At 42.6% G+C, this 19,328-nt stretch overlaps 1 protein-coding gene across 1 annotated transcript in view; it reads right to left on the reverse strand.

Annotated features, from left to right (window-relative positions):
* Positions 1-19,328, reverse strand: part of LOC111955746 (ATP-binding cassette sub-family F member 1-like) — a 35,501-nt gene that overhangs the window by 3,170 nt on the left and 13,003 nt on the right. Inside the window, 15 exon segments of the mRNA XM_023976057.2 lie at positions 83-130; positions 133-156; positions 231-405; positions 507-619; positions 794-918; positions 1,071-1,154; positions 7,071-7,219; positions 7,458-7,597; positions 7,786-7,972; positions 9,494-9,616; positions 11,251-11,346; positions 11,468-11,542; positions 13,294-13,362; positions 17,885-17,977; positions 18,274-18,330. Coding sequence (XP_023831825.1) covers positions 83-130; positions 133-156; positions 231-405; positions 507-619; positions 794-918; positions 1,071-1,154; positions 7,071-7,219; positions 7,458-7,597; positions 7,786-7,972; positions 9,494-9,616; positions 11,251-11,346; positions 11,468-11,542; positions 13,294-13,362; positions 17,885-17,977; positions 18,274-18,330 — 1,558 coding nt within the window.

Here is a 19,328-nt window from a genome sequence, read left to right on the forward strand (position 1 = left end):
AAAGAGCTAAGCTATAGTATGGAGGCTAATGACCAGAAGTCCACGTGTCGCAGGTATGCAAACAGAAAGGATTTCTACTTACTTCTAGTCTCCATGTCGATACCAAAGTCCACATTCTTGAAGAGGGGTTGTGTCCCTCAAAGGAAAAGTCTACACCTGAGACAGAGCAGAGGGGTTAAACAGGGATATCAAAAAAGAAGAGGAAGAGGGGAAAAAGAGGGAGAACTCACTGTGCAGTCCGAGGATGGGAGGAGAGAGAGAAGGGGGGTTGGGGAAGGTGAATTTGACAGTGTACTCTTTGGGTCGTTTGAGCAACTCCGTAGCTTCCTGACTCTCCTCCTCCACTCCTCCCTTTTTCTTTCCCTTTGCTTGCTTCCTGGTCAAAGCTTCCTTAGTCTGCTTCTCCTAGAGAGAGAGACAGAAAACAGTAGATGATAGGAGAAGTACAGAGAGAGACAGATCCAAGTAGAACCATGTCTAAACGGAGGTAGCTGTACTGTACTCACGGCCTGTTTGGTGGACTTCCCTCCAGCCTTAAGATCTTTGAGCTTCTTCTCCTGTTTGTCGTACTGTTTCTGAAGCTCCTTCTGCTTCTGAACGTACATCTTCTTAAACGTCACTGAGAAACGGAGAGAGAGAAGCTTCAATCTATAGAACATGGATCTAACTGCAAGTGGCTCTGGATAAGAGCTCCTGCTAAATGTAAATGTGTATAGAACTAGTCATATACATTTGTTTTTTTATGTGTTGTTTGTGAGGTAGGAGAAAGAATGTACATCGCTAATAAACTCACGGTAGTTCCCTCTGTAGTAGTAAAGTTTCTGGTTGTCCAGGTGAACTATGTCAGTACACACATCGTCCAGGAAACTCTGGTCGTGAGACACGATGAGGAGAGTCTTCTTCCAGCCCTGAAGGTAGCTAGGAGGAGAGATTAACATATTAGCCACTGCAGTGGTATCATTCACAGATCCAGGGCAGAAAGGAGACCCACTGAGTAAGCAGCTGCATGTTGTGTGGCCCTGTGAAATAAATTATATTTAAGTAAAAGGCTGCGTGTGGTGTGCCCTTACTTGTTGAGCCAGATGACAGCGTTGAGGTCAAGATGGTTGGTGGGCTCATCCAGCATCAGCAGGGTGGGCTCCATGAACAGAGCTCTGGTAGGAGAGAGCCACTGGAAGCTTAGAATTCATTTTCACTGCTGTTTTTATTTCTGCTGTTTTTATCTACGTTATACTTTCTTTCATTTTTATTCTCTGTAAAAGTGACTTCGTAAAAATGCACTTTGAATTACGTTCGACTTGACCTGCAGAAGTAGCTGAAGAAAAAACGATTGAAGAAATTCCCATATTGCTAAAACCTCAAAATCAAATCCTTTCAGATGTATAGAATTGCCTTGGGAGGGATAAGGGGTCAACGGATATGAGCTTAATTTGACCTATATTTTAACAGAAAAATCCAAGATGGCAACATGTCAAGTCGTTGTCTGTGACTAGTAGTTTTTAACCTACTAATAACCTATTAATTAATGATGGAACAAATCTACAATTTCCTTGTGTATTGCAAACTATTTAGTTTTGCTGGTGTAAAGATTGCGGTTATTTGCACTTCTTCAGTTAAAGTTTACCAAAGTAACCCTCTCTCTGGCTGGCCTGGGTTCTATCCTCAACTTTCCCTCTGCAGAGTGTCTTGTCCAAGCTGCTCCTCTTCGCTCTCCCCCTGGCTGTCAGAGGCAGCTCAACAATCCCCAAGCCCTTCTCTCAATCGACCCCCATACAAACAGGCCCTCTCTCACCTTACCTTGGCCTCTATTTCTTACAGCTCTCAGAAAATTACAATTTGTGGTATTGCTTTGTGCACTGACTTTACTGAACTCTGGAGAAAAATAACATTGTCGCTGGGTGAGTACATCTGACAATGTGCTCCCGTCCATTAGACATTTTGTCTGCGGGAACTCGCTCTTTCACTCGGCCCACTCGTCCAAGTGCCAATGCATTTGGGGCATGATGTGAACAGTAAGAACTTGTGTCACTACCAAAGTCTAATGTTTTTAAATGACTGTTTTGTACTGTCTGGAAACTCACTTGTAGAATTAGCTTGCAGTAGGTCTCTTAAAAACAGAGAAGCCTTGCAAGGTTATTAAACAGAGGTGCCTAGTTATTCTTCTTTTGTTGATATCAGGTAACGTGCAACTTAACCCTGGCCCTGATATGCAATGTCTCCAAACCCCCTTTGATTTTAAATCAAGATCTGGTTTTGGTATTTCTCATTTAAATGTACTGCTGTCAAATTGTTGGGGTTAGGATTTGGGCTAAATCAACTGATGCAATTGTGTTTCCTGAAACCTGGCTCAGCAAGTCTGTTCTTGATAAGGATATTTGTATAAATGGTTACAATGTGTATTGCACTGATCAAGTTAAGGTGGGGGTTTGGCTATATATGTAAAGACTAAATTCCCTGTATGTGTGGCAAAGTCTGAAACTATTTGGAACGTGAATTTCTTGCTTTGAATGCTGAGAATTCAAAGGGTCTCTTTTATAACTGTAATTGCTGTTAGACCCCCCCCCCCCCCTGCTCTCGGGATGCATTTTCTTCTCTGATGAACCTTATGTCTAAACTTCTTTACAGTGTAATTATCTTGATTGGTGATCTCAACTGGTGTTTGGTTTTTCATTTATTTATTTATTTCACTCTTATTTAACCAGGTAGGCAAGTTGAGAACAAGCTCTCATTTACAATTGCGACCTGGCCAAGATAAAGCAAAGCAGTTCGACACATCACAACAACACAGAGTTTACCATGGAGTAAACAAACATACAGTCAATATACAGTAGAAAATAAGTCTAATATCAATGTGAGCAAATGAGGTGAGTGGAGGTAAAGGCAAAAAAGGCCATGGTGTGAAGTAAATACAATATAGCAAGTAAAACACTGGAATGGTAGATTTGCAGTGGAGAATGTGCAAAGTAGAATAGAAATAATGGTGCAAAGAGCTAAATAAATAAATACAGTAGGGGGAGAGGTAAGTTGTTTGGGCTAAATTATAGATGGGCTATGTACAGGTGCAGTAATCGTTGTAGCTGCTCTGACAGCCGGTGCTTAAAGCTATGAGGGAGAAGTGTTTCCAGTTTCAGAGATTTTTGTAATTCGTTCCAGTCATTGGCAGCAGAGAACTGGAAGGACAGGCAGAAAAGGAAGAATTGGTTTGGGTGACCAGAGATACCTGCTGGAGCGCGTGGTACAGGTGGGGTGCTGCTATGGTACCAGCGAGCTGAGATAAGGGGGGACTTTACCTAGCTGGTCTTGTAGATGACCTGAGCCAGTGGGTTTGCGCGACGGTATGAAGCGAGGCCAGCCACAGAGAGCGTACAGGTCGCAGTGGGGTAGTATATGGGCTTTGGTGACAAAACGGATGGCACTGTAATAGACTGCATCCAATTTATTGAGTAGGGTATTGGAGGCTATTTTGTAATGACATCGCCGAAGCGCCAGGATCGGTAGGATGGTCAGTTTTTAATTTTAAAATGTATTGTAATTTTGGCAAAGTGGGTGGGGTTATATCCTGCCTGTTTGGCTCTGTCCGGGGGTATCATCGGACGGGGCCACAGTGTCTCCTGACCCCTCCTGTCTCAGCCTTCAGTATTTATGCTGCAGTAGTTTATGTGTCGGGGGCTAGGGTCAGTCTGTGTTATTCAAGTACTTCTTCTTATCCGGTGTCCTGTGTGAATTCAAGTATGCTCTCTCTAATTCTCTCTTTCTTTCTCTCTCTCGGAGGACCTGAGCCCTAGGACATGCCTCAGGACTACCTGGCATGATGACTCTTGCTGTCCCAGTCCACTTGGCCGTGCTGCCTCCAGTTTCAACTGTTCTGCCTGCGGCTATGGAACCCTGACCTGTTCACCGGACGTGCTACCTGTCCACCTGCTGTTTCAACTCTCTAGAGACAGCAGGAGCGGTAGAGATACTCTCAATGATCGGCTATGAAAAGCCAAATGACATTTACTCCTGAGGTTCTGACTTGTTGCACCCTCGACAACTACTGTGATTATTATTATTTGACCATGCTGGTCATTTATGAACATATTGAACATCTTGGCCACGTTCTTTATAATCTCCACCCGGCACAGCCAGAAGAGGACTGGCCACCCCTCATAGCCTGGTTCCTCTCTAGGTTTCGGCCTTTCTAGGGAGTTTTTCCTAGCCACCGTGCTTCTACACCTGCATTGCTTGCTGTTTGGGGTTTTAGGCTGGGTTTCTGTACAGCACTTTGAGATATCAGCTGATGTAAGAAGGGCTATATAAATACATTTGATTTGAATTTGATTTAATTCTATGACTCTTACCCAGTTGATTAACTCACCCACCCACCCAAATGTCCAGATAACTCTACCCTGATTGATTAGATATTGACAAATGGTCCACATAAATATTCTGCTGTTGGTGTTTTTTGTAATGATTCAAGTGACCATTGTGCTGTTGTTGCTGTTAGAAATACTAAGGTTACTAAGACAAACTTCAAGAGTTTTATTGAGCAGGCTTTCCTTCATGATTTGTTTTATTTTGACTGGAGCAGATTGAGCTTATTTCTGATGTGGAAACTGGAAATTCTTTCATGAAATTCTATTCTCCAAATAGTAAACAAACATGCCCCATTCCACAGGTTCAGGGTTAAATGGTGGGATAATGCATGGTTTTCGTCTGAGCTGTCTTGTATTATTCACGACCGTAATCTAGCCTGAGCAAGGAAATCATGTTCTGATGCTGATTGGCTTGTTTTTAGGCAGCCAAGTGTTATTTCTTCCCAGGAAGGCCAAGTGTGAATATTTTATGTCTGTTACCACTGATAACCCGAATGACCCTAGAACATTTTGGAAGGCTATTAATTAAGTTTGTCTGGTAACAGTAATGTCAATGAATTACCGTTACGTAAATTGAAGGACTCTGTTGCTGTATATGACAAAACTGACATGCTGAATTGTATCAATGAGCACTTTGTATCATCTGGTAGAATGTTTGATTCAGTGTCCTCTGTCTCTGTACAACCCTGTGTGGATGAACCAGTGTCCTCTGTCTCTGTACAACCATGTGTGGATGAACCTGTGAGAGCTGGTCAAAGTTTGAGCTTTTGCTATTCTGAGTGCAGGAGGTACATAAAGCCCTGAAATCCTCAGATCAGAGAAAGCCTGCAGGTCCTGATCTTCTTGATCCCTGCTTTTTAAAACAGGCAGCCGACTTCATTGGTGAACCACTTACATATCTGTTCAATCTAATCCTGGAATGTAATGAAATTCCAAAGATCTGGAAATCAGCATTTGTCCTACCACTTTTAAAAGGGGGAGATCCAACTCTTAAATAATTATAGGCCAATCTCAAAAGCTGTCACCTCTGACAAAAATACTTGAAACCCTTGTTAGTGAACAGCTAAAATAGTTTTTATATACTAACTCTATTTTATCAATGTACCAAATCGGGCTTCAGGAAGAAGCATAGCACAATTACAGCAGCCATGAAGGTTTTAAATGATATCACTGAAGCCCTTAACAAAAAAAACAGCACTCTCTCTCACTTTTTATTGATCTCTAAGGCTTTAGTTACAGTTGATCATGCTATACTGAGGCAGAGATTGTTGAGCATAGGTCTTTCGGAGCATGCAGTTGCATGGTTTGCTAACTATCTGTCTGATAGAACTCAGTGCACTCAATTTGATGGGCTCATGTCTTAAATGTTCTGTCTGAAATGTGTGCCCCAAGGCTCTGTACTTGGTGCCCTCTTATTCACTATTTATATAAATAATTTAAGACAAAAATTAGCAAAATGCGGCACTTAATTTTTATGCTGATGATACTGTTATTTATTGTTGCGCCTCGTCTCTCACAAAAGCTATCCAGAACCTTTTTATACTGTTCAACATACATTGTGTCAATTGAATCTTATCCTCAATACTGACAAAACTAAACTAATGGTGTTTTCTAAAACAAGAAATAGACCTCTGAACCTTTCACCTATTACTGCCTGTCAGGGCAATGAGATTGAGACTGTAACCGCATATAAATATCTTGGAATTTTAATTGATGACGGCCTCTTTTAAATTGCATATTCAATAACTTACAAAAAATGCTGGGATTTTATTTTAGGAATATGGCCTGTTTTTATTTTGAAGCCAGGAGGAGGCTAGTATCAGCTACATTTATATCTATACTAGACTACGGGGATATTTTATAAATAAATGCTTCCGCTCAGTGGTTGAGATCAATTGACACCCTTTACCATGAAGCATTGAGATTTATTTTAAACGGCAAAACACTTACGCACCACTGCACTTTATATACCAGGGTTGGCTGGCCTTCTCTAGTCACTCGTAGGCTCAGTCACTGGTATATACTTTTATTTACAAAGGCATTTTGGGTTTACTACCATTTTATTTGGGCATTTTTATTTTACAGAAATGTGGTTGGCACTCTCTTCGTTCACAGGACTATCCTGCTAACTGTTCCAGATGTCCGAACTGAATTTGGTGAAAGGGCTTTTATGTACTCTGCGCCATCGGCTTGGAACGCCTTACAAAATCATTTTTAAACTGGAAGAACTTGTCCCTATTGGTGTTTTTAAATAATTGATGAAGGATTTTTTCGGCTGATTCCCTCACCTGTCAATGTTTTTAATTTGCTGTTTTATGATTTTGTTATGCTCTTGTGAATTTTTTTTTTTTTTTTTACTAGATTACCTGTAGTTTTTCATGTCTGTCTAGTTGTGTAATGACTTGGTGCTGCCCATCTTGGCCAGGACGCTATTGAAAAAGAGATTTTAAATCTCCATGAGCCCTTCCTGGTTAAATCAAATAATTTGAACTTTAAGTCCATAGGGTTGCTTGATTGGTGGTTAGGTTATTAGCTGGCCAAAGTAGGTTACATGAAAAGCACAATACTGTTAATATAACCGTGTGTTAGTGTGGGTTTTTAATTAATTAATTTGAATCATGAAACTCATCTGCATTTCCTGTAAATTCTCAGCAACAAAAGAGTGATCGAATTTAGATCCTACACCTGTACTTGGAATTCAGAAAAAAACTGTACCTGGCTAGTGAGACTCTCATCCTCCAGCCTCCAGAGAACTTCTTGGTAGCTCTGTTCTGCATCTCTGGGGTGAAGGAGAGACCAGCCAGGATACGACGGGCTTTAGCCTCCGCTGCTGCTGCCCCGATGATCCTCAACTCCTCATAGACCTGGTTGAGACAGACGCACAATATGTACACATGCGGTGGTTTAGTCGATTGACAGATATTACATTACTATCTGAATGCAGGTTAAGAGACCATGGCTCTCTTTTCCTGTTACCACAGTCTGAATGAAAACCTGACCCCAGCCCTGTATTCAATAGACTATCATAGCAATTAGGAAGTGGATATTTTGCCTGGCAGATCTAAGAATGTATTAGGGTTCAATTTTGATGCTTCCCCATACCTTGTCCAGTCTCTCAGCCACACTGTCTTCTCCTTTCTCCAGCAGAGCCTGCAACTGTCTCTCCTCCTCTAGGAGCTTCAGACGCCTGGTGTCTGCCTTCAACACAGCCTGGACCGCTGGGGTGTCATCCGCCATCACCTCTATGGAGATATGGAGAGCATGACAGGGTGTTAAAGGGAGAAAAGACGGTGGGGGTGAAGTGAGGGGTAGAGAGAACGGAAGGGAGAAGAGGGGTAGAGAGAGAGGGGGGGGTAGAGAGAGAGGATAAGGGAAGGAGACAGAAAGAAAGGTATGATGGGGGGGGTTCTTCAGAGGACAGGTGACATACCTTGCTCACAGAGCAGCACATCAATGTTAGGAGGGATACTGAGAGCTCTGTTGGCGATATGTTTCAGAAGCGTGGTCTTCCCCTTCCCGTTAGGTCCAACCAGACCGTAGCGTCTTCCTGCCACCACCAGGAGGTCTGCATTGACAAACAGCTCTTTCCCGTGAGCTGATATACTGAACCTCTCCAGCTGGATGAAACAAAGAGCAGCACATTAAAACACTGAAACCACCACAGGTGAACTCTGACACTCAGAACTTTAGGGCTTCCCAATTGACATTCAGTAAGGAATGGTTGAAGGGACTACCACCTCATACTCACACTGTGTGCTTACAAATAAACATTTAATACATAAAGTGCAATGTTTCAGTTACATAGACATTCAGCCATTTGATGAATCCCAACAACCATCCTCGTCCGTACAACCATTCTTCTTGTGTGTGATAAGATGTTACACTACATGACCAAAAGTATGTGGACACCTGCATGTCAAACATCTTACTCCAAAATCACGGGCATTAAGTTGGTCCCCTCCTTGCTGCTATAACAGCTTCCACTCTTCCAGGAAGGCTTTCCACTAGATGTTGGAACATTGCTGCAGGGACTTGCTTCCATTCAGCCACAAGAGCATTACTGATGTTGGGTGATTAGGCCTGGCTCCCAAAGGTGTTCGATGGAGTTGAGCTCAGGGCTCTGCGCAGTCCAGTTCTTCCACATCGATCTCGACAAACTATTTCTGTATGGACCTCGCTTTGTGCACAGGGGCACTGTCATGCTGAAACAGGAAGTTCCCCAAACTGTTGCCACAAAGTTGAAAGCACAGAATCGTCCAGAACGTCATTTTATGCTGTAGCATTAAGATTTCCCATCACTGGAACTAAGGGGCCTAGCCCGAACCATGAAAAATATCCCCAGACCATTATTCCACCTCCACCAAACTTTAAAGTTGGCACTATGCATTGGGGCAGGTAGCTTTCACCAAATCCAGCTTACTCCAGCGTGATTCATCTCTCCAGAGAACGCATTTCCACTGCTCCAGAGTCCAATGGCGGCGAGCTTTACACCACTCCAGCCGACACTTGTCATTGCGCATGGTGATCTTAGGCTTGGGTGCAGCTGCTCGGCCATGGAAACCCATTTCATGACGCTCCCAACGCACAGTTCTTGTGCTGACGTTGGTTCCAGATCATTTTTATGCGTTACGCGCTTCAGCACTCGGCAGTCCCGTTCTGTGAGCTTGTGTGGACTACCACTTCGCGGCTGAGCCATTGTTGCGGCTAAACGTTTCCAATTCACAATAACAGCACTTACAGTTGACCATGACAGCTCGAGCAGGGCAGAAATTTGACGAACTGACTTGTTGGAAAGGTGGCATCCTATGACTGTGCCACGTAGAAATTCACTGAACTCTTCAGTACGGGCCATTCTACTGTCAATGTTTGTCTATGAAGATTGCATGGCTATGTGCTCGATTTTATACACCTGTCAGCAACGGGTGTGGTTGAAATAGCCGAATCCACTAATTTGAAGGGGTGTCTACATACTTTTGTTTGTGCCTGTGTAATATAATATAAGAGAAAGATAGAGAGATGTGTGTCGATTGAGTCGAGTCCTATTGAGTTTATCTTCAGTAAAATAACTAGGTTCTATGTAGTTCTCGCAATTCTTCAGAATAAAAAAAACACTAGAAGAGTTGAGAGGGTCAGGTCACCTTGATATCTGATGCGTTCTCCAGCATGGCCTGTCTGGAAGACAACTCAGCCTGGGACACGGAGAAGTCTCCCTCAATGGCGTTGGCAGCACGCATACTGGCTACCTGCTTCTCATACTCAATCTAGAAACACAGCCACACACTTCCAATTAATACAATTCTTCTGTCTCTGGTTTGGCCCAAAGGCGCTCAAAAGGTCAATATTTGTAGAGAATATACAGTACCAGTCAAAAGTTTGGACACACCTACTCATTTGAAGGTTTGTCTTTATTTTMACTATTTTCTACATTGTAGAATAATAGTGAAAACATCAAAACTATGAAATAACACATGGAATCATGTAGTAACCAAAAAAGTATTAAACAAATATAAGATATATTTTAGATTATTCAAAGTAACCACCCTTTGCCTTGATGACAGCTTTGCACACTCTTGGCATTCTCTCAATGAGGTAGTCACCCGGAATGCTTTTCCAGCAGTCTTGAAGGAGTTCACACACATGCTGAGCACTTGTTGGCTGCTTTTCCTTCACTCTGCGGTCCAACTCATCACAAACCATCTCAATTTGGTTGAGGTCGGGTGATTGTGGAGGCCAGGTCATCTGATGCAGCACTCCATCACTCTCCTTGGTCAAGTAGCCCTTACACAGCCTGGAGGTGTGTTTTGGGTCATTGTCCTGTTGAAAAACAAATGATGGTCCCACTAAGCCCAAACCAGATGGGATGGCGTATCGCTGCAGAATGCTGTGGTAGCCATGCTGGTTAAGTGTGCCTTGAATTCTAAATAAATCACAAATAATGTCACCAGCAAAGGACCTCCACACCATCACACCTCCTCCATGCTTCACAGTGGGTACCACCCATGCGGAGATAATCCGTTCACCTACTCGGGTGTCTCAAAAAGACACGGTGGTTGGAACCAGACCAAAGGACAGATTTCCACCGGTCTAATGTCCATTGCTTGTGTTTCTTGGCCCAAGCAAGTCTCTTCTTATTGGTGTCCCTTAGTAGTGGTTTCTTTGCAGCAATTCGACCATGAAGGCCTCATTCACGTAGTCTCCTCTGAACAGTTGGTGTGTCTGTTACTTGAACTCGGAAGCATTTATTGGTGCTGCAATTCGAGGTGCAGTTTTATGCCGATTTCTGAGGCTGGTAACTAATGAACTTATCCTCTGCAGCAACGGTAACTCTCAGTCTTCCTTTCCTGTGGCGGTCCTCATGAGAGCCAGTTTCATCATTGCACTTGATGGTTTTTGTGACTGCACTTTCAAAGTTCTTGAAATTTTCCGGATTGACTGACCATCGTGTCTTAAAGTAATGATGGACTGTCGTTTCTCTTTGCTTATTTGAGCTGTTCTTGCCATAATATGGACTTGGTCTATCAAATAGGGCTATCTTCTGTATACCTTGTCACAACACGACTGATTGGCTCAAACGCATTAAGGAAAGAAATTCCACTATTTAACTTTTAACTAGGCACACCTGTTAATTTAAATGAATTCCAGGTGACTACCTCATGAAGCAGGTTGAGAGAATGCCAAGCGTGTACAAATCTGTCATCAATGCAAAGGGTGGCTACTATGAAGAATCTAAAATATATTTTGATTTGTTTAACACTTTTTTGGTTACTACATGATTCCATGTGTGTCATTTCATAGTTTAGATGTCTTCACTATTATTCTACAATGTATAAAATAGTAAAAATAAAGAAAACCCTGGAATGAGTAGGTGTTCTAAAACTTTGATTGGTACTGTTACCATTTTCTTTTTCTTCTTCTTCTCCTTCTTGCTCATGTTGGCAAAGGGGTCGTCACCTTCCTCCTGCTCCTGCTCTGCTATCACGTCTTCAGCACACTGACAGTAGAGAGGGATGCAGACAGAGGGAGAGACAGTGAGTTAGACGTTCTAAGGTGGTTCTACATGCCATGTATGACCTTTCCATACAGCAGACTCAGATTAGACGATAAACACACACCTTCATTGTGTCATCTTCGTCGTCTTCAGCCTCTTCATCTTCGCTGCGCGGAGGGCGAGCAGGTTTGTTCATCCTCTGAATGGGACAAGTAACACAGCATTATGGTAATACAGAAACTACCCTGACAAGAGATAAAGTGCTACTGTGACCCACATACCGTGGTCATGCATTATATTGGCCAAGATAGTTTACAGGTGTGGATATTCAGACTTAGTCACACAGTACAGTGCATTCAGAAAGTATTCACACCCCTTGACTTTTTCAAAATGTTGTGTTACATCCTGAATTTAAAATGGATTAAATTGAGATTTTGGGTCACTGGCCTACACATAATACCAATGTCAAATTAATGAAAACAATGTAAAGCTGAAATGTCATGAGTCAATAAGTATTTAACCCCTTTTGTTACGGCAAGCCTAAATAAGTTCAGGAGTAAAAGTTTGCTTAACAAGTCACATGATAAGTTGCATGGACTGTGTGCAACAATAGTGTTTAATATGATTTTTGAATGACTACCCCATCTCTGTACCCCACACATACAATTATCTGTTAGGTCCCTCAGTCGAGCAGTGAATTTCAAACACAGATTCAACCATAATGACCAGGGAGGTTTTCCAATTCCTTGCAAAAGGCACCTATTGGTAGATGGGTAAATTAAAAATTAAAAAGCAGATATTGAATATCCCTTTGAGCATGGTGAAGATATTTACGCGTCGGATGATGTATCAATACACCCAGTCATTACAAAGATACAGGCTTCCTTCCTAACCAAATTGCCAGAGAGGAAGGAAACCACTCAGGGATTTCACCATGAGGCCAATGGTGACTTTAAAACAGTTTAATGGCTGTGACAGGAGAAAACTGAGGATGGATCAATAACATCGTAGTTACTCCACAATACTAACCTAATTGACAGAGTAAAAAGAAGGAAGCATGTACAGAACAAAAATATTCCAAAACATGCATCCTGCAACAAGGCACTAAAGTAATACTGCAGAAAATGTGGAAAAGCATTCACTTTTTTATCCTGAATACAAAGTGTTATGTTTGGGCAAATCCAATACATTACTGAGAATCTCTCCATATTTTCAAGCATACTGGTGGCTGCATCATGTTATGGGTATGCTTGTAATCGGCAAGGACTGGGGAGTTTTTCAGGATAGAAAAAGAAACCGAATGGAGCCAAGTACAGGCAAAATCCTAGAGGGAAACCTGGTTCAGTCTGCTTTCCACCAGACACTGGGAGACAAATTCACATTTCGGCAGGACAATCACCTAAAACACAAGGCCAAATCCACACTGGAGTTGCTTACCAAGTTACAGTTTCAACTTAAATCTACTTGAAAATCTATGGCAAGACCTGAAAATGGTTGTCTTTCATTGATCAAGAACCAACTTGACAGAGCTTGAAGAATAATGGGCAAATTGTTGCAAAATCCAGGTGTGGAACGCTCTTGGAGACTTACCCAGAAAGACTCACAGCTGTAATCACTGCAAAAGGTGCTTCAACAAAGTATTGACTCAGGGGTGTGAATAATTATGTAAGTGAGATATCTATATTTAATTTTCAATAAATTAGCTAAAATGTCTAAAAACATGTTTCACCTTGTCATTATAGGGTAGTGTGTGTAGATGTGTGAGATTAAACATTATAAATTCACACCATAATAAGAAAACATGGAATAAGTCAAGGTGTATGAATACTTTATGTAGGCACTGTATGTTGCTAACTCATTACATTTCCTATAGAATGCCATCCCTACATTCCAGAAGGAAAACTGTTTTACACAAAGTTTGTGTCGTTACCACTAGAGCTCATCACTCACCTTGGGCTGTTCCTTCTTGCCTTTCTTTGGCTGAGGCTTCTCGTCCTCCGCTTCATCCTCCTCAGTTGCCTAAATAAAAAATAAAAATAATACATTTGAAGTTGGAAATGTACATACACCTTAGCCGAATACATTTAAACTCAGTTATTCACAATTCCTGACATTTAATCCTCGTAAAAATTCCCTGTCTTAGGTCAGTTAGGATCACCACATTATTAATAATGTGAAATGTCAGAATAATAGAGAGAATGATTTATTTCAGCTTTTATTTCTTTCATCACATTCCCAGTGGGTCAGAAGTTTACATACACTCAATTAGTATTTGGGTGCATTGCCTTTAAATTGTGCAACTTGGGTCAAACGTTGCGGGTAGCCTTCCACAAGCTTCCCACAATAAGTTGGGTGAATTTTGGCCCATTCCTCCTGACAGGGCTAGAGTAACTGAGTCAGGTTTGTAGGCCTCCTTGCTCACACACGCCTTTTCAGTTCTGCCCACACATTTTCTATAGGATTGAGGTCAGGGCTTTGTGGTGGCCACTCCAATACCTTGACTTTGTTGTCCTTAAGCCATTTTGCCACAACTTTGGGAGTATGCTTGGGGTCATTGTCCATTTGGAAGACCCATTTGCGACCAAGAATGAATTTCCTGACGGATGTCTTGAGATGTTGCTTCAATATATCCACAATTTCCTCCCTCATGATGCCATCTATTTCGTGAAGTACACCAGTCCCTCCTGCAACAAAGCACCCCCACAACATGATGCTGCCACCCCCGTGCTTCACGGTTGGGATGGTGTTCTTCGGCTTGCAAGCCTCCCCTTTCTCCTCCAAACATAATGATGGTCATTATGGCTAAACAGTTCCATTTTTGTTTCATCAGACCAGAGGACAATTCTCCAAAACGTACGATCTTTGTCCCCATCTGCAGTTGCAAACCGTCTGGCTTTTTGATGGCAGTTTTGGAGCAGTGGCTTCTTTCTTGCTGAGCGGCCTTTCAGGTTGTCGATGAAGGACTCATTTTACTTGTGGATATAGATACTTTTGTACCTGTTTCCTCCAGCATCTTCACAAGGTCCTTTGCTGTTGTTCTGGGATTGATTTGCACTTGTCGCAGCAAAGTACGTTCATCTCTAGGACACAGAACGCGTCTCCTTCCTAAGCGGTATGACGGCTGCGTGGTCCCATGGTGTTTATACTTGCGTACTATTGTTTGTACAGATGAACATGGTACCTTCACGCATTTGGAAATTGCTCCCAAGGATGAACCAGACTTGTGGAGGTCCACAATTTTTTTCTTAGTTCTTGGCTAATTTCTTTTGATTTCCCATGATGTCAAGCAAAGAGGCACCGAGTTTGAAGGTAGGCCTTGAAATACATCCACAGGTACACCTCCAATTGACTCAATTGATGTCAGTTAGCCTATCAGAAGCTTCTAAAGCCATGACATAATTTTCTGGAATTTTCCAAGCTGTTTAAAGTCACAGTCAACTTAGTGTATGTAAACTTCTGACCCACTGAAATTGTGATATCGTGAAATATAAGTTAAATAATCTATCTGTAAACAATTGTTGAAAAATGACTTGTTTCATGCAAAAAGTAAATGTCCTGACCGACTTGCCAAAACTATAGTTTGTTAAACAAACATTTTGGAGTGTTGAAAAACGAGTTTTAAAGACTCCAACATAAGTGATGTAAACTTCCGACTTCAACTATGTATGTATGTAATATATGTATTATATATATTATATAATATATATATATATTATATAACACAGTGTATATATATATATATATATACACTGCTCAAAAAAATAAAGCGAACACTTAAACAACACAATGTAACTCCAAGTCAATCACACTTCTGTTGAAATCAAACTGTTCACATTAAAAGCAACACTGATTGACAATAAATTTCACATGCTGTTGTGCAAATGGAATAGACAAAAGGTGGAAATAGAAGCAATTAGCAAGACTCCCCCAATAAAGGAGTGATTCTGCAGGTGGTGACCACAGACCACTTCTCAGTTCCTATGCTTCCTGGCTGATGTTTTGGTCACTTTTGAATGCGGCGGTGCTCTCACTCTAGTGGTAGCATGAGACGGAGTCTACAACCGACACAAGTGGCTCAGGTAGTGCAGCTCATCCAGGATGGCACATCAATGCGACTGTGGCAAGAAGGTTTGCTGTGTCTGTCAGCGTAGTGTCCAGAGCATGGAGGCGCTACCAGGAGACAGGCCAGTACATCAGGAGACGTGGAGGAGCGCGCTAGGAGGGCAACAACCCAGCACAGGACCGCTACCTCCGCCTTTGTGCAAGAGGGAGCACTTCCAGAGCCCTGCAAAATGACTCCAGCAGGCCACAAATGTGCATGTGTCTGCTCAAACGGTCAGAAACAGACTCCATGAGGGGTATGAGGGCCCGACCACAGGTGGGGTTGTGCTTACAGCCCAACACCGTGCAGGACGTTTGGCATTTGCCAGAGAACACCAAGATTGGCAAATTCGCCACTGGGCCCTGTGCTCTTCACAGATGAAAGCAGGTTCACACTGAGCACATGAGCCATACATGACAGACGTGACAGAGTCTTGAGACAGCCGTGGAGACGTTCTGCTGCCTGCAACATTCTCCAGCATGAACGGTTTGGCGGTGGGTCAGTCATGGTTGGGGTGCATTTCTTGTGGGGGCCGCACAGCCCTCCATGTGCTCGCCAGAGGTAGCCTGACTGCCATTAGGTACCGAGATGAGATCCTAAGAGCCATTAGACCATATGCTGACACATGCACATTTGTGGCCTGCTGGAGTCATTTTGCAGGGCTCTGGCAGTGCTACTCCTTCGCCAAAGGCAGGTAGCGGTCCTGCTGCTGGGTTGTTGCCCTCACGGCCTCCTCCACGTCTCCTGGTGTACTGGCCTGTCTCCTGGTAGCGCCTCCATGCTCTGGACACTACGCTGACAGACACAGCAAACCTTCTTGCCACAGCTCGCATTGATGTGCCATCCTGGATGAGCTGCACTACCTGAGCCACTTGTGTGGGTTGTAGACTCCGTCTCATGCTACCACTAGAGTGAGAGCACCGCCAGCATTCAAAAGTGACCCAAACATCAGCCAGGAAGCATAGGAACTGAGAAGTGGTCTGTGGTCACCACCTGCAAATCACTCCTTTTATGGGGTGTCTTGCTATATTGCCTATAATTTCCACCTTTTGTCTATTCCATTTGCACAACAGCATGTGAAATGTATTGTCAATCAGTGTTGCTTCCTAAGTGGACAGTTTGATTTCACAGAAGTGTGATTGACTTGGAGTTACATTGTGTTGTTTAAGTGTTCCCTTTATTTTTTGAGCAGTGTATATATATAATATATATATATATATATATATAATATATATAATAAAAAAGTGAGTCTCATTTAGTTCAACATAATGCTGAATCCCAAAAATCAATCACCTAGGATCTACTCTGTACTCCATAGATACTCCAGTAGGTCTGAAATGACTAGATAGGCTTCGTGGAATTTTCACTATATTGCTTAGCCTATCAAAAGCCTGACCTTGGGTGCTGGTTTAGCCTCTGGTTTCTTGTTATTTTTCACAGCTGTCTTTTCATTCCCGTCTTTCTTTTCTTCCTCATCATCGAGGGAGCCTGGTTTTATGTAGGAAAAAGGAGAGTGAGGCTCCATGTCTGGGAACAAGTGAGATCAGACAGTTATATATGTGTTGAGTATTTCAGTGGGTTAGATCTGCAGATATGAGGTCTATGAGAAAGAGAAAAGTAGTTAAATAAAGGTTGTGAATAAAAGGGAATAATTGAGAAGGGAGAATGTGTTAGTGGCTGCTGGAGGTCATTTTGCAGGGCTCTGGCAGTGCTACTCCTTGCACAAAGGCGGAGGTAGCGGTCCTGCTGCTGGGTGTTGTGCCCTCCTACGGCCTCCTCCACGCTCTCCTGGTGTACTGGCCTGTCTCCTCTGGTAGCGCCTCCAGCTCTGGACACTACGCTGACAGACACAGCAAACCTCTTTGCCACAGCTCGCATTGATGTGCCATCCTGGATGAGCTGCACTACCTGAGCCACTTGTGTGGGTGTAGACTCCGTCTCATGCTACCACTAGAGTGAGAGCACCGCCAGCATTCAAAATGACCAAAACATCAGCCAGGAAGCATAGGAACTGAGAAGTGGTCTGTGCTCACCACCTGCAGAATCACTCCTTTATTGGGGTGCTTGCTAATTGCCTATAATTTCCACTTTTGTCTATTCCATTTGCACAACAGCATGTGAAATTTATTGTCAATCAGTGTTGCTTCCTAAGTGGACAGTTTGATTTCACAGAAGTGTGATTGACTTGGAGTTACATTGTGTTGTTTAAGTGTTCCCTTTATTTTTTTTTACAGTGTATATATACTTATATATTATAATAATATAATATATATATATAATAAAAAAGTGAGTCTCATTTAGTTCAACATAATGCTGAATCCCAAATCAATCAAGCCCTAGGATCTACTCTGTACTCCATAGATACTCCAGTAGGTCTGAAATGACTAGATAGGCTTCGTGGAATTTTCACTATATTGCTTAGCCTATCAAAAGCCTGACCTTGGGTGCTGGTTTAGCCTCTGGTTTCTTGTTATTTTTCACAGCTGTCTTTTCATTCCCGTCTTTCTTTTCTTCCTCATCATCGGAGGGAGCCTGGTTTTATGTAGGAAAAAGGAGAGTGAGGCTCCATGTCTGGGAACAAGTGAGATCAGACAGTTATATTGTGTTGAGTATTTCAGTGGGTTAGATCTGCAGATATGAGGTCTATGAGAAAGAGAAAAGTAGTTAAATAAAGTGTTGTGAAATAAAAGGGAATAGATTGAGAGGGGAATGTGTTAGTGAACAATTTAAAATGTGCTGCTTTCCGTTATTAACCTTGTTGGATGGGGGGAGGGGGATGGTGGGGGAAAGAGTGTGTAGTAGGAGAATAAATCCATTCCATCACCCACCTTGGCTTTCGGTTTTGGCTTATCTTTTTTCTTGCCCTTATGCACCTTCTCAACCTCCTGTGTTAAAGTATTAAAGACGCAAAGACAAACACACAGATACACCAGTTCCTTAATATTAGAGATGTCCTTACACCAAAGCACAAAGTCGTTATGAAGAAAAATGACATGCTTGATTCAAATCATTCGATTCTAAGTGCCTTGCAAGCCCCAACATTTCTGGCCAATGCTAATTTGTCCAACACATGTAGATGAAATGCAATGAAAGGAAATGATGTAGGAATAAGGCTGTTACGGTGACCGTATTACCGCCACACCGGCAGTCAGGACTCATGACCGCAGTCAAATTCCACGTGACCGTTTAGGCACCGTAACTAGGCTTCTCCAAAACTGCGCTCTGATGCTGCTAATGGTCATTAGTAGACTACTTAACTTCCTAACTGCCAGTCGCTAATGGCCTTGCACTCTGATGTATTGCTCCTCTAATCACACTGACATCAACACAAATGAGATTTCTGAGATTTCCATCCCCAACAACAACATTTTCCATCAAGATAGAACTGCCAAAGGGGGAGGAGTTGCAATCTACTGCAGAGATTGACAGAACTTTGCAGGCTTACTTCCCAGGTCTATGCTCAAACAGTTCGAGCTTCTAATTTTTAAAATTAATCTCTACAGAAATAAATCTCTCACTGTTGCCACCTGTTATAGACCCCCCTCAGCTCCCAGTTGTGCCCTGGACACCATATGTGAATTGATTGCCCCCCCATCTATCTTCAGAGTTCATTCTGGGATTCTAAACTGGGATATGCTTAACACCCCAGCAGTCCTACAATCTAAGCTAGATGCCCTCAATCTCACACAAATTATCAATGAACCCACCAGGTACAACCCTAAATCCGTAAACCCTCATAGATATTATCCTGACCAACTTGCCCTCCAAATACACCTCAGCTGTTTTCAGGATCTCAGCGATCACTGCCTCATTGCCTGCATCCGCTATGGGTCCGAGGTCAAATGACAACCCCTCTTCACTCTCAAACACTCCCTAAAACACT

Source organism: Salvelinus sp. IW2-2015, linkage group LG31 (genome assembly GCF_002910315.2).
Source record: "Salvelinus sp. IW2-2015 linkage group LG31, ASM291031v2, whole genome shotgun sequence".
Taxonomy (NCBI): domain Eukaryota; kingdom Metazoa; phylum Chordata; class Actinopteri; order Salmoniformes; family Salmonidae; genus Salvelinus; species Salvelinus sp. IW2-2015.